We start from the raw sequence: 16710 nt of genomic DNA, 5'->3' as shown, positions 1-16710 counted from the left end.
TAAAAAGTTGGGAGTTACGAGCATCTTCAAAAGCAGGCAGCTTTTTTCCACATCCACTTGAACCAACTATGAGAAATCTTAATGAATTTGGAAGATTTTTATAGTTGTTAAATTTTATCTTATTTTCCCAAATGGGTAAAAAAAATCATTCATTTATATAATTAGAAAATAAATTGTATAAATTTATATTGTCTTTTTTAGAAACTCTTTGTTTTATCCTGAGTTCAGGTTTAATTTCAAGATAATCCATTATTTTATTTATACAATATCTTGTGTTGCTATTTCCCTGAAATATTAATCTTGTAATATTATTAATCTTGTATTAATTAACTGATAAAAACAAAGTCCAAATTCTAAGAGTTAGTATAGTCCAAGAGCATTTGGGTTTAACCTGGACATTTTTGGTAACAAGCTGATTTTTTCAGGAAAGGTCCAGGAATGTGTGTGAAATAACATACTAAAAGTCCTCATGAATCCTCCTTGAGTGTTTTCCGCAATCCAAAATGGCGTCCAAAATGGCCGCCATTTCCTGTTTTTCTCATAACTTTGCAAGTAAGTTTACCTATAACACATTTTAAATGTCTACACATATGTTTTGAAGTATAAGGAACTCAATACAATACATATCGGAAGATTTTGAAACACACAAAAACGAATAAAACCGCTTAAGCTCTTTCAGAAATCCAAAATGGCGTCTGAAATTGCTGCCGTTTCTGGTTTTACACCAAGGTACTTCAACACGCACTTTAAATGTCTTAATATATGTTTTGCGACTCAATGAAATGAATCATATACTTATTGGGAATTTTTCAAAAACACGCATTTACCAATAAAAACACTTGAGCTCATCCTGAAATTCAAAATGGCGCCCGAAATTCCCCTTTTCCTGTTGTTGTTTTCTCATAACTCTGCAACTAAGTAACCCAATAAAGCACACTAAAATGTCTTTATATATGTTATGGGAGTCAAGGAATCTAGATAAATTCTTATTCGCAGATTTGAAACACGCATATCTATACCAATTAAACTACTTGAACTAGTCCCAAAATCCAAAATGGCGCCAAAGATGGTTGCAATTTCCTGTTTTTCTCATGACCCTGTGACTAAGTTACCTCAATATGCACTTTAAATCTCTAAATATATTATGTCTTGAGAAATAAGGAACTCATTCAGATACTTTGAAGTACAAAGGAAACAATAAAACCGCTGAAGTTCTTTCTGAAATTCAAATGGTGCTCAAAATGTCCGCCACTTATCAACACACTACTGTTTTAGCCTGTTTCAAGAGGCAAAGACATTCAAAACAAGATCATGCTAGAGATTCAAACCTCAAAAGTTTCAGATGAATCTTTACCTTACGCATGCACACACCTAGTTGCATCAGTCATTGTCTTCATCGTCGGATGCTGTATCTTCAATGTTGATGTCCTCTGAAGTTGGGGTAATATCATCGTCGGCATCTATAAGAGTTGGTGCTGTATTGTTGCAATTGAGACCACTGCATTTACTGCACATTGAGGTACAAAAGAGCCCAAGTTTCTTGCAGCTAGATGTCATGCTTCTGCAACCATCTGGTTTACACCCACATGCCACCATGTTCAGCAAAGTGTCGGGTGCAACAGCAATGTCTGTTTCTACCGGGGTAAGAGTCCCGTTCTGAAATCGCCAGCCCCATTCCTGGATGGTAAGATAGGCGCGATATGAATGTTGCTTTGCTGCAGCACGAGTTGGAGGTAGACTTTCTAGCTGAAAGGATGAACTCAGGGAACTGCGACCGATTGCCCGTTTGTATGCGATGTGACGGTAGTCATCAAGAGATTCAAAACTGCTGGCTCCATAAAGCTTAAGAATGAAGCCTTCCCCAGCTTTTTCCACCTCGTCATGGGTGCTTCCACTGTTTGTGAAGGTATCCAGCAAGTCGTAGTCCCGCTTCTTGTGCACCATGTTGAAAGCTTTACGCTTGCCCTGACGATAGATCGCAGAGACCATGTCACATCCCGTCACAGCATGAAGAAACATCAAGTGATTTCTTGTGTCCCCTATGGCATGCTGAATCTCATGAATGTTGAAGACCGTGACAGGATTACTGCGGCATAGCATGTACACATCTGTGGAAGAGGTTGCCCGAGCAACTAGCATTACCAGTAAGTCTGTGTCCGTACCAACGACAGCAACTGGCACATGTTCTGACTCTGCCAGTGCTAGTGCTGTGGAGACAATCATGGTGTCGGCGTCTGCTTCTGCCTGGACTTTTGGAAGAACTCAAGAGGTCTTATTGGTACTTGCGTGCTCCAGCATCTCTTAAGATGTATTCTAATGAGTTCCTCATACTTCAAAACATATATGTAGACATTTAAAGTGTGTTTTGGGGAAACCTGCTTGCAAAGTTATGAGAAAAACAGAAGAGGCGGCCATTTTGGACGCCATCTTGGATTGCGGAAAACGCTCAAGGAGGATTTATGAGGACTTTTAGTATGTTATTCTAGACATATTCCTGGACCTATCCTGAAAAAATCAGCTTGTTACCAAAAATGTCCAGGTTAGGGCCTATTTTGACCTAATGCTCTTGGACTAGTAGTACTCTATCCAATAATAATTGTTCAAATGACCAGCATGTAGATCTTTATTTCACTAATAAAGAAACCGCTCATTATGCTTATATCAAAAACTTTTCTAGATTGGTAAGTAGTCAAGTTTATAAATCAAAGCAAAAATCATGTCCTTGTAAGAGATGTCTAAATATCTTTTCATCTCAACAAAGACTTGATAAACAGTTAAAGTATTGTTCTAATCATAAAGCAGCAGTTGTTGAGATGCCAGAACCAGGAGAGAAAGTTGTACTTAAAGAAACAAATAAATGTATAAAACACCCATTTGTAATGTATGCTGATTTTGAGAGCATCTTGGAAAAGACTGATTATATTAAAAAAAAAAATATCAAAACCATATCCCTTGTGGGTTTTGTTATTACATTAAATCATCTGAAGGAAGTAAATATGATAAGTTGGAGTTGTATAGATGACCTGATGCTGCTGATGAATTTGTTAAAAGGATTGAGGATGATTGTATTAAGCTAACTAAAATTATGTCAAGAACAAATAAACCCCTTGATTTATCTCCAAATGAAGAGAAAGAATTTGAAGAAGCAAGGATTTGTCATATATGCTCAGAGGCTCTGGTAAAAACTGATAAAAGGTTTAGAGATCATTGCCATATAACGGGGAAATATAGAGGAGCAGCTCGTAATAATTGTAATCTTAATTATAGAATTCCGACATTCATATCTGTATTTCTTCAAAACAATTGTAATTATGAGATGCATCTCTTTATAAAAGAATGAACTAAGACTCCTGCAAAAATAATACCAATTCCTCATGCAGTTCAAAATTACATCTCATTTACAAAACAGATTTATTCTCGTAAAATGGGTGTAAATGCAAATGTTAGATTTCTTGACTCATAAATTTATGACAAACCCTCTAAGTTCTTTGGTTTCAAACATGTCCTCTTTTGCTATACTTTCTAGTCAATTTAGGACTGAAGCCGACTTGAGTAAAGACATTTCTCTTCTTACTAAAAAGTGCATTTACCCACATGATTATATGGATTCCTTTGAAAGATTTAAAGAAACAAGACTTCCTCCGCAAAAGCGTTTTTATAACAAGTTAGGAAGATGTCATATTATGGGTGAAGAATATGAAAGAGCAAAACAAGTTTAGAAAGAGTTTGAGATAAAGAATATGGGTGACTAGAATGGGCACTCGGTGGAGCGCATACCTTCGCCGCCGCAACTTTTTTCCGGGCATATTTGAAAAACGTCATTTTAAAACGTCCATGACGTCACAACCATCAGTCTGATTGACGTCAAATTTGGTGTGTAACCTCCTTGAAGGCAGTCCAACAAAATGGAATGATAAACACTGAAAAATTAAAAAGTTGAAAAATGACGTCATCTTTTGACGCACTTCCGGGGACATCACGTCCAATCGGGGACTACCATTCTGAAAGCTCGTAGTTCACTGAACGTTTTAACGTTGGTTTCATGTCAATAGCTCTATTAGATCTGAAGCTATGCCTACAAGTATATTTTGACCTTGAGTGTGACCTTGACTACAGAGTTAATTGGCAAAACCTGTACACCAATAAACAGATATTTTGGTACTGATCCTAATGCCTGGATTTGGGAGACTTTGCTTTATAAATTATATAGATATTTGAATGTAAAATATCAGGACATTTTAGCCACAATTGAAAAACGTCATGTTCAAACGTCAATGACGTCATAACGGTCAGTCCAATCGAAGTCAAATTTGGTGAGTGACGTCCTTAAGGTAAGTCCTACAAAACAGTATGATCAAAACTGACGAGATCGAAAATTGAAAATTTACGTCATCTTGTGACGTCATTTAAACGCACTTCTGGTGACGTTACGTCAAATCCGACACTACATATCTGAAAGGTATCTCGTCATGGAACAATATGGCGGTGGTTGCATGTCGATAGCTGTATTATGAAGGAAGTTATGCTCAAAAGAGTGTTTTTGACCTTTTCATGACCTTGACCTTTGACCCGATCGCTCCCAAAATCTAATCAAATCGTCCTTGGATACTCACGAATCATCCCACCAAATTTCATGCAATTCGGTTTAATACTTTCTGAGTTATGCGAACAACAAACAAACACACATATTCACAAATAAATAAATACACAGCGACCAAAACATAACCTTTCGCAGAATGCGAAGGTAAATATCATGACCTTTATTTAATAACTGATGTTTTATTGCTTGTTGATATGTTTGAGAAATTTAGAAAAGTTTGTTATAATAAAGATTCCTATGGACTTGATCTTGTCCATTATTATACATCTCCTGGACTAGTCTGGAGCGCAATGTTAAAAATGATGAAATGACCCCTGGATCTTCTAAGTGATATAGATATGCTCTTGATGATTGAGAAGGCTAAAAGAGGAGGAATTTCACAAGTTTGTTCAAAGAGATATGCTCAGGCAAATAATAAATATCTTCCAGACTTATCACCTGATAAGCCCACATCTTAATTAATGTACTTTGATGCTAATAACTTGTATGTCTGGGAAATGTCTGAATCTCAACACCATGGTAATTTTAAATGGGTGAAAGAATTTGAGTACAAATATACCTTTGATGATATCATCTCAACAAGTCAAGAAGATTTAGATAAACAGGATTATGGGTATTATTTTGAAGTAGATTTAAACTATCCTAGAAAACTTCATAACAAACATAAATACCTTCCTCATGGAGCTGAAAAAGAAATCCCCAATCAAGAGCTATTCGGTGGTTATCAACAACATTTCTTTAGTTGTTCAAATGAGTTTAAATATATTCCTACAACTAAATTACTTACAAAATTGTTTGATAGAGAGAAGAATGTGTTACATCAAGGAAATCTAAACCAATTTATAGAAGCAGGACTACAAGTGAAGAAGGTACATTGGGCACTAAAGTTTAGTCAGTCATTTGTTAGGTAAATATATTGATTATAATATGAGGATGAGAACAAAGGCTCATCATGATTTTGGGAAGGACTTTTACAAGTTGATGAATAATTCTGTGTTTGGTAAAACAATGGAAAATATAAGGAATAGAATAAATGTAAGACTTGCTACAACTTGGGAGCAGGCAGAGAATTTGATAAATAAACCAAGCTTTAAAAGAGTAGAAATATTTACAGATAATTTTTGTGCTGTTCATGTGAATAAAGAGAGTATAAAGATGGATAAACCAATTTTTGTTGGAACATCTGTTTTATATCTTTCAAAGTATTTAACATATGATTACTTTTATAATCATCTAAAGATAAAATATGGTGAGAATATTGTATTGCTATATATGGATACGGATAGCTTCATACTAGAGATAACTACAGATGATGTTTATCAGGATATGAAAGAAGATGAAGGTATTTATGATACAAGTAATTATGATCCTAAGAACCAGCTCTTTTCGAATAAGAATAAAAAGGTTGTTGGAAAATTAAAGATGAATTAGGTGAAAATATACTAAGTGAATTTGTTCATGTTAGATCAAAGGCATATGCTTATAAATACTTAATGAGAGGGATAAATTAATTCAAATGTGAAAAGAAACTTAAAGGTCTGAAGAAGAGTGTATTAAAAGAGACCATGAACTTTCGACATTACCTTGAATGTATATGGAAGAGAAAGGATGTTTCTCGAGAGATGAATCTTATTAGAAATTATATCCACGAAATATTCGCAGAGACTGTTAGTAAGAAAGCTCGAACAGCATTTGATAATAAAAGATAAAAATGAGTGATGGAATAAATACATTGCCTTATGGGTTTAAAGTAAAAGTATTAATAAAAATGGGGTTGGGGGTTTTAACGGGCTACTGCTGCATTATTTTTAATTGATCAATAAATTAAGTTATTCCTGAAAAAAGAAAAAATATTTATAGGATATCTAGATGACGACTCAATTTGATTAAAGAAATGATCATATGAAAGGGAAGCGAAGCCCAGCCCCCAGCAGGGGAGTAGTGTCAAAAGGGAGGTGTTTGGCACAGTAATGTGATCAAGTTTGAAAAAGAGAAATATGAGTGAGCGTAAGTGAGCAAATTTTGCGACTTTGAGAAACGGGACACATTATTGCATCAAACCCTCCCTTTTGACACTACTAATAACAACTGATTGAATTCAGCCACAAAGGTCTGGGAGCATTTGTCCATGATGGAGCTTATTAAGCTCACTTTTGGGCTGACAGGATGGCCTACAGGTTAGTACACTCACCTCTAAGCTGTGGGTTCGAATCCCAACCCAGCTATAAACTGTCATCCTGGTGTTTCATCAGGAGAGTGATTCATAACTGTATGTGCCATCCCTTGGATGGACATTAAATGGAAATTCTGTCTGCCGGCATTAGTTAATGGACATTAAAGATCCCACAGTGTCCTTCGCTAATGGTAGGCGAGCTATCGCTGGTACCCTGAAAAAATTACAAAAATAAATTACAAAAAAAACCAACAGAGGGCACTGCATCAGCAGCACAGCTGCACCCTCAGCCAATGATGCTACCACGCAGTCTTGTGCTGCATAGTGCACACTAAAGAAGAATGCGAAACTCACTTTTCAAAGAGTTAATGCAGTAAAACAGGTTAGGTGAGCTTTTTGAGTAACAGCACTTCCAGTAATGCAAAGCCAAAAAACCGTTTCTCATAACTTTGGCAGTCACAACCCTGTGGACAGAGAGCAAAAACGCACATCATGGTACAAGTATAATACTGCAAACACACACACACACACACACACACACACACACACACACACACACACACACACACACACACACACACACACACACACACACACACACACACACACACACACACACACACACACTTCAAAAGCATGTCTAAGAGAACAATGGGATGAACAAGTAAGGCACACTAGATATTATAATCAAAACAACAAACAAAGCCTGAAGAAATAAATCTGAATCAACACATTGTGTTTTATCTCAGTTGATGAGCTGCATTTTGGTTTGAGTTCAGCTTGATTGTGAAAAAAACAACAGTTTTTGTCAAATTATATTCCTCTCGGAATAGAACCCAAGATAAGACAGTTCAGAAGCGAGCATGCTAATAAATCAAATGTATTTTTAAAATATTTTCATTGAATGTGTGTTTGCAGGCTTGTCTCTTCCTGCAAGTTAATTACTCGACTAACAATAGTGTTCTAAGCCTATTAGAACCAGAAATTACTGCTCTCTGGACATACAGCTCACGATAGCAATTGGTACAAAAATTGGCAAAAGAATCGGTAATGGAAATGTCCATGCAGCTCTTTCAATGACATTAATTTATCGTGAGTATTTGCACCTGCTGTTACACTGGACAGAAATAGAATGTGAAATGCAGGGTTGATGACATGGTTAACAGTGTCTGGTTAGGATGTGAGCGAGTTTTTTTGTTGTTGTTGTTTTGGTCTTTGAATCTATATTGAAGTTATGGATGTGCTGTGCAGTTTGTGGAGGTGGAGGGCCAGGCCACATCATTTATAGATCTCTACCCTGACTTGCTGAGGAAAAAGAAAAATCGGGAAATATTTATTGCAATCATCTGCTGCATCAGCTATCTATTTGGCCTCACCATGGTCACAAAGGTAGGCCACGTTATTACCATAGGATGAACTGGCAGGAATGAACGAGAGCTCCGGAAATCCCAAATTGATGAGGTTTCCTGGAGTTTCTGTAGGAATAAATGGTTAATGGATTTTTTTGTCACAATGACATAATAGTAATGAGTGACTGACATAGCATGTTCATGGATTAAGAAGAATTGTAAACAACACATGCACAAATCACTCAACCTTCCAGATGCCATTTTACAAAACCTTTTCTTTTCTTATGGCCTGAATTAAATTTATTCCACTGAGATATAGGTCGTGGACCAAAATATGGAAACACCTGGGTAAATGAGGGACACCAAATATATTGAAAGCAACGGGTTCCACACAGGTGTGGCCCATGTGTTAAATAAATAACATCCAAGCATGCTTAGGGTCATGTATAAAAATGCTGCACAGGCCTGCTTGCCTATTACTAGTCTGGCTGAAAGAGGAGACCATGGTGACTCTGAAAGAGGGGTGAGTGTTGGGGCACATTTGGCAGAAGCTTCAGTGTGACAGACAGCTCAACTTGCTGATGTTTCATGAGCAATGGTGTCGAGGGTGATGTCAGCATGGAACTCTGAGGGAAAGACATTATCAGCAAAGAGCAACAGTGGGCGGAAGTGCATACTCTGGAATCGTAATATATGTGCATTAGTTTGAAGTGCAAGGCGAAGCAGGCGAGCAACTGCGGATCAACCGACTATAAATTTCAACCTGGGGCGTGATCAGCCAGTTTCGTCAAAAATGGTCCGCTGAGAACTCAACAGAGCAGAGCAAGATACCATAGTTGGGTTGCAGTGCACAAACCACTCATCACACCTGGCAAAGCACATTTGCAAGTCCAGTGTTGCAGAGAGCACAGGCAATGGACTACCGAGCAGTGGAGAAATGTGATATGGTCAGATCAATCATCCTTCACCATGTTCTTGACAAACGGACGAGTGCACGTGTGGTGCCGACCTAAAGAACTCTACAACCTTGAGTGCTTGGTTCCAACAGTAAAGGGTTCTGGTGGTTCTGTAATGTTGTGGGGCACATTTTCCTGGCATGATTTGGGTGCAGTCATTCCCTGAGAAGGCAAGGTCAATGCCAATTTCTACTTAATGACACTGAGTGATCATCTTCATCCCTATGTTGCATTTCTTTCCTGCCAGCAGGGGTGTCTTCCAGGATGACAATGCCCCCATCCACAGAGTTCATGTGGTTGCCCAATGGTTTGATGGAGGTGACACTCATGTTGTCCATATATCATGACCTTCTCAGTCACCAGATCTGAACCCAATCAAGCACTTATGGGATATTCTAGAATGATGCCTGAGACAGCGTTTTCTACCTCCATCAGACAGGTGTGAATTGATTGACTTTCTCATGGAAGAATAGTGCCGCATCCCTCCTGCAGAATTCCAGACGCTGGTGGGCTCTATGCCACGGTTCATACAGGCTGTACGTGGTGGCCCAACGCCCTATTAAGTGACTTTACATTGGTGTTTCCATGTTTTTTTTGTCCCTACCTGGCTATTAAGATCAGACTCCATTACTGTAGTGAGTACCAGGAAGCAAGTACCACACTAGCTATTGCTGCTAACTGCCACAGGCATCCTGACTAACAGGAAATGCCTGCCACACATTAACCTGTCCGTGGTACACAAAACAGTTCTGGGAGCAGCTAGGAACAATTAAAAATTTTAAAAAGGCTTCGCTGGCTAAAGAATTGCATAAAGTCTGCCTAATAAGCACAAACTTAGTGGAGCTACAGCCCCCTACTTCTCAGTAGGATTGTCCTGCAGGCAATACCGAGAAAACAATTTAATTCTCACTTTTATAGACCAGTTCATTCCGGGAAGAGAACATCCATGGACAAAAGTTTTAGGCTTTTGGGCCTCTTCAGTGTGGAGCAGAAGGTCCTCCACAGAGTGAACTGGTCAAACCATACAGGACATTATGTCGATCAGACCTCATTACTGTAGCACTTATTTCCTGGTACCCACTGCAGTAATGGGCTCTGATTTCGACTTAATATCTTGTCGCGTTTGAACAGTTCACTCTGGGGAGAAGCTTCTGCTCCTCATCCCCGGGTGCCATAGGGATCTACACCTGTGGAGGAATGGTCCTCTTGTATGACCACACATTCTGACCCTTGGGGGTAGGATGTGTGTGTTTGATTGACCATGTACTACAGCATTCAGGTCGAGTTGCATGTGTATGCTCATGGGACAGTCTTGTTGGACTGTATACTTTGGCCATGGGGTCAAGGTGCATGTCCCAAGCTGTTTAAATGTTGCTTTTTTGAAGGAGCCTTTTTTATTTAAAAAAAAGCTTAAAACAACAACAACAACAACAACAACAAAAATACAGAGGGCCAACAAGCCCAGAACACATGGCTGTGGATGTTCCCTCTCCGGGGTGGACTCGTCTATAAAAATGAAAATTAAATTATCTTCTCGGTATTGGCTGCAGTACAATCCTCTGTAAATGTATGGGGCTGTAGCTCTGTTAAACTCATGCCTAATAGGCAGAACCTATGCAACTGTTTCACCAGAAGAGCCTTCAAAAAAAATTTTTTTTTTTAAAGGATTTATATTAAAGTAGCCGGATATCTCCGTCCGTCAATCAGACCATCCATCCCTCTGTCTGTCATGCTTTTCTCACTGGGATGTCATTATGGCATTATATCAAGTGCTAGGCTAGGCATCTATGGACAGGCACGTCCAGCACTCAACACGTCCCATCATCTCGCTGATGGTAATTGAACATCATAACCAATATATCTGACTATCTGACATCTGTAGCAGATGAGCTGCGTGCCAGACGCTCAGTGTCGGGATGACGGATTTTGTAAGATGGCAGTGTAACCACGTGGCGTTACATCTGGGATGTCATTATGGTGTTATATCTAACACTAGGCTAGGCCTTTATGGCAGTGTATTATTCATGACTCAATGAGAATTGCATTTGCAGCTTGAAAAAAAACATAAAAACCAATGTAACATCTGATCCCTGGGAACATAAAACACATTAATTATATTGTTTTTTTGGCGAATGAGTGTGCATATTACTAAAATTAATGCTGGGTTGTTAGCAGTAAACAAAATGTTTTTGGAAAAAGAAAAAATTCAAATATTGACTGTCAATAAACTGCATTACTGTACTGTAATATATACTGCACAAGTTATGTTGTTCAACTACCATCAGCGAAGTGACGGGTTCAATGCAAGTATATTAGATTTGAACCAATGCCCTTGCCAGAGGCGGATCCAGATTTTGGGTTGGGGGGAGGGGAGGCACAAAAATTTACATTGCATGGTGTTTACTTCCTTTGCACAGAAGTCTGGCAACAAAAAGAAAGTCAAATTAGGATGTTTTCTTATATTTGGCTCAGTGAATATTTTATGAATTTATTTTAGAAAGTTATTTACTTGTTTATGATTTCAAAATCTTTCTGATTCATGGACAGATTTTAATTGGTTTTGATTAAAAATAAATAATTAAACGTTCATAGTATGAAATAAGAACTCAGGATCTCTTGTATACGAAGCAATGGTTAAATTACGTCACAACACACAGTGTGCTCTCTTTTTTTCAATGGATAGTTCACAATCACGATGCATAAAACTAAAAGGACCAAAACACAAAAGATAATATTCCCAACAACACACCACTCGTAATCATCAAAACAAACAAACAAAAAAAATCAAATTGTAACACTAACTATTTCTTACCTTTTCTCTGCATCCACATCATGGTCCGTTAATTCTGTCTTTTTTGAAAAAAATAACTGAGAGTACTGCTTTGAATTTTCACCCTTTTTGAAGAACTCCATCGTTCGCTTCGGACGTTGTTGTTTAATCAGGATAATTAAAATGACAATTTAAACGGAAACTACAACGAAAATACCGAATTGATATCCATCTTCTTCAGCAATGTTTAGCATCCAACAGACCATTATTTTTAGCACAATGTATAAATGAGTGCACTTCAAAAACGTAAACATAATTAAACCCTTAAAGCATTTTCTTAAATCTAATCATTGCAGATTTTACGTTTAAATTTTTTGAAACGCTCTGCAATATTAGGTAGGCTTACCTACCTTATTATATATTTAGTCTTTACAGTGGAAATAGTTTTATAAATTCACTGCATGAGACGGTTTACTTTCCCACATTCCGAGAATGCATCTTCGGTTATATACACCACATTAAATGTGGGAAAAACCCGATCTCTTTTGACAAGGAGGGGGGGGGTAGGGAGGGCGCATGTCAGATGCACCCCTCCCCCCCAGATCCATCCATCCCTGTTTAAGGTTTCGATTCATGCTGCAAGTCACATGCTAGGGGTCACAGTATAGCACAATATGACAGTGACGTCATGGTGTTGCTGTTGGTCGGAGAACAGATTATAATCATATACACACATATACATACACACACGCACGTGTTCAAAAATAAATAAATAAAAGACAGCCAACCATCAAATAGCACCACCAACACAGCCAACCCACCAATTTTGAAACAAACAAAAAAGAGCAGATTTAGCCTCAGGCGCCATTTCATTCATGATCCAAAACCTTCCTCAGGCCGATGTTCCTATTCATATACATGGGCTACGATTCTGATGCTAAATTTCCTGCAGAATCACAAAAGTTCAATACTTATAATGGTTTACTACGATTGTAGTTTGAAAACATGCAGGCTTGCCAAAATGTATTTATTCAAAATATATTTGTTATTTAAATATTAATCTTTAATGACGTTTATTGAATTTTGTACAGCTATATCAATGTTTATGGAAGAGCTAAATGAATGTCAGGTTAACACAGCATCAGTCAGTGGAGGCAGTGGAAACGAACGGACAGCTGGGACACCAGTCATAAATATATTATGAAGTGGAATGCAGGGAAGAAATTGTAGACAGCTTTATTTGAGTGATTAATTAATTACGATGCATGAATAAGTAAGTGTCAAACAACGGAAACGTATTTGAATATAGTGTTTAATAGGATTTAAATCTCAAATTTGTTGTTGTTTTGGAAGGAGAATTAGGAGAGTGAGTATCTTGGTCATTTTATTGCCAAAATATATCGTACGCGAAGGTTAAGAAAATTCCCATGTATTGATGATGATATTCTTCGAAGCAATTTCTCTTGTTTTCCACTTACTAATGAATTCACTCATTGGCTTGCAGGGTGGGATGTACATTTTCCAGCTGTTTGACTACTATGCTGCTAGTGGAGTGTCTCTCCTATGGGTGGCTTTCTTTGAATGTGTCACTGTGGCCTGGCTATATGGTGGGTTTACAGCAATACAGTCTTTACACCATGTTTATCCTCCTCAAAACAAAAGCCTTATTTTTGTTCAAGATCCCTCAAATTATACACAGATGAAAGTGTGGTTGTTGCTGGGTTGTTGGTTACCTCCACAACCAAAGGTGGATGGAGGTTAGGTTTTCACCTTGTCTCTCTGTCTGAGCAGGATATCTCAAAAAGTTGTGGCCGAATTCAGAAGACATTTGATAGACAGGTTGGGTGTGTGACAAGGACGAAATGTTTAGATTTTGATGAAGATCAGGATCCAGATACGAGAATTTTTCAAGTGATTCTTCACCATTGAGAGATTGGTCCAAAAACGACATACTGCATAGCACAATATTTGATAACGTTGTGGATGGATTTGGACAAAATTTGTTGGGCAGGTTGGGTGTGTGACAAGGACTAATTGAACCGATTTTGGTTCAGTGAACCGGACTATTAGTGGAATACAAAACATAAACTTTCAGTGTGGCGGAGGTATGCGCTCTACCTTTACATTGTGTTCATGCAACTATCAACTAACTGCCCACTGACCCCCTTCACAAAACAAAATCCCTAAGCCGAAGGTGTTGTGATTGTGGATAGACTGTATGCGATGTTGCTCTTCGGTCCTGCCTCCCCCCCCACTGGGTGGATTAGGTTTGTGGTGTGGGTAGAGTTGATGTCATGGAAGTTGAGTGTGCTCATTTGTTAGAAATGAGGGGTGTAGATGTACAATCCTTCGAAATCCCAGGTTGTAGTAATGGTGTTGTCCTTTCTCTGGCTTATCCATGCCAGCAAGGTCCAAACCTCCATACCAAGGTACAAATGCACTGTTACAATTCAGAAACCCCCAAAAAGAATGTAATATGGTCGATGGATTGATTGGTGAAGGAACATTTACAAGCCGGGTGTTTTTTCAGCCAATTCTCGACAAAATGAAGTTTGCACTTTGGTACTGCTTTTTGAAACAAGAACAATACTCGAGAGTTCGTAGAATACCTTACACTGTATTGTCTTGAGAAACAGACATGAAGAGTGTCCATGAATGGCAAATTTGATTGGTTGTGATGACGTAAAATGCTGTCATATTTTGTTCAAGTACTGCGAAATGGAAGGGTTTTCAAAAGTGTCAAAAAGGCGATTTGTGTTCTCCAGTGTTCAACTATATAATACAGTTGAAATAAAATAAACATTTTAAAGGTAGGACAGAAAAAAAACTTTGGAAGTTTATCGCTGTTGATGCAGCATCTTGTACATCACCATATTTAACATGTTACATTAGTTATTCATGTCTGGTTGTGTCCTTTATGGTGCCCTTAAAAACAGTAAGTTTCCTGTTTGGAATGATTTTCAATTTTGTTTGACTGCAAGACAGGCAGACAAGAGTAAAATAATTATCTCACTCCTCTCTGCGCATGCGCGATCGGGACAAATTCAGAGCCACTATACTATAAACTGCCAGTCCCTCAGACTGGCAAGCAGCAGCTTCTTCGCTCTCTGCAGATCTGCGTAAAATCACAAACTGGCCTAACACGTGGAACATGTCTTTCAATCCTGACAAATCTCACACTCTCACGATGTCTCTCCAAAAGGACCATTTGGAACCCCCCCATCCCCCAATCTACTTTCTCAACAATCCTCTGGAAGAAGTCCTTTCATTCAAGCTTTTGGGTTTCACTGTCTGCCATGATTTTTCCTGAGAAAGCCACATTTTCAACCTCACCTCCAAAGCCAGCCGACCGGGAATCCTTCATTGTGCAAAGTCCTTTCTCGGCCCACCTGAGCTCCTGACCACATACAAAGCTTACGTTCACAGCCTGATGGAGTACTGCTCTCCCCTCTGGGCTGGTGCTTCTGCCTCTCACCTTTCTCGGCTTCACGCTGTGGAACCAAGGCATTTCGGATCATTGGTATCTCCCACGATGAGGCTGAGTCTTTGGGCCTCTTATTCTCTCACGACAGACAGGTCGGTGGTCTTTCTGTCTTCTACCATCTCCTCTCCGGTCTCGGCCCCCCTGCTCTGTCTGCGATTTGTCCACACCATATTTCCGCAGGGCGCTCAAGGTCCACCAACAACCCCCTTCTGGTAAAACTACCAAAATCACGAATCAGTGCTCACCTTCACACTTTCATTCCTCTTTGTTCCCACCTTCAGAATAAACTCCTTCACTCTGTTGAATCCCATTCTTCCCTCCAGGCCTTCAAAATAGCTGTTCACCACCACCTCTTATCGTCCCCCATCCAAATCCTCGATCTTTTCTTCCCCGTTGATCCACCCCAAACCCACCTCCTTCAAATTCCCTGCTTTCCTTCCTGAAAGTCCCTGTAATGTCCATCTTGTATACCCCATGTTCCTCGCCCCATCCCTCTCCCTTCCACAGATCTCCAAATGCCTCTGTTCCCCACTGTTTTGTCCTTCCCACTCCCACCCCTCTTGTCTCATGCTCCCCTTGCTGTTCGTTGTGTGTTAGCTCTCATATGAGTTTCGACAAGGCATACAAAAAAACCCCCTTAAATACTGTTGGAGTTATGTTCCTGGAAAATGCCACGATAGTTAAAGACCTGCTCTGGCATAAATCCCTTCGCCTCAATTAGTTCCATGAGTTGCGGTGGGTAGTTATCTGCAGCATCATGGTCTGCCAATGCTGCTTCCCAGATTACTTTGACATTATGGAGGCTGAATCTTGTTTCAGTTCTCAAGCCAGCCCTTGCTGGCATGGAACTTGTAGGTATAGCTGTCGTTGAACTGGTACCTTCGGCCCCAGGTTCCTCATGGAAATGTCGTTAAGTGCGCAATGATTTCTCCCATATCACCGGTCCACTCAAAGGCAATTTTTTTAGTGTTTGGTTCTCGATCCAAACATGAAGCATTTTCCCATCCTTTCAATATGAGGATCACGAGACTGGAATGACACTTTTGTGCTTTGCAGAGCTCTGGCAACAACACTTGTATGGATATTTGACTCACTTTTACTGATATACTGCACAGTCGATTCATTTATCCCATAATGGCGGACCACAATGTCACGCATTTACCTCCAGCCAACCTATCTAACTCAAATTTTTCACACAACGTCATAACCTTTCTCTGTCTTTTGACACAATTAATTCTGTCCATCATTTTATGATTGGGCGCCAATATCGGACGGTGCACAAGAAACAACAAAAAACTCCTAGATAATCCAATACTATTCCAATACTAGATAATCGTACACTGTTACGCAAACGATGATTAATCTCAGATCAAAAACT

General features: G+C 39.0%; 1 protein-coding gene across 8 annotated transcripts in view; it reads left to right on the top strand.

Moving 5' to 3' along the window:
- LOC147008733 (sodium- and chloride-dependent taurine transporter-like) overlaps window positions 1–16710 on the top strand; it is a 159472-nt gene that overhangs the window by 111181 nt on the left and 31581 nt on the right. For 7 of the 8 annotated variants that reach the window (XM_085863946.1, XM_085863945.1, XM_085863949.1 and 4 more), the window contains exons 9-10: window positions 8025–8162; window positions 13353–13455. In XM_085863946.1, coding sequence (XP_085720072.1) covers window positions 8025–8162; window positions 13353–13455 — 241 coding nt within the window. The remainder of the gene's footprint in view (window positions 1–8024; window positions 8163–13352; window positions 13456–16710) is intronic. The other variant, XM_085863947.1, reaches the window with a different exon arrangement.

This window comes from Eptatretus burgeri, chromosome 18 (genome assembly GCF_056783735.1).
Source record: "Eptatretus burgeri isolate ZD-2024b chromosome 18, Ebu_testis_v1, whole genome shotgun sequence".
Lineage (NCBI taxonomy): Eukaryota > Metazoa > Chordata > Myxini > Myxiniformes > Myxinidae > Eptatretus > Eptatretus burgeri.
The sequence above is the reverse complement of the archived record's forward strand: the minus strand, read 5'-3'. Positions and strand labels throughout refer to the sequence as shown.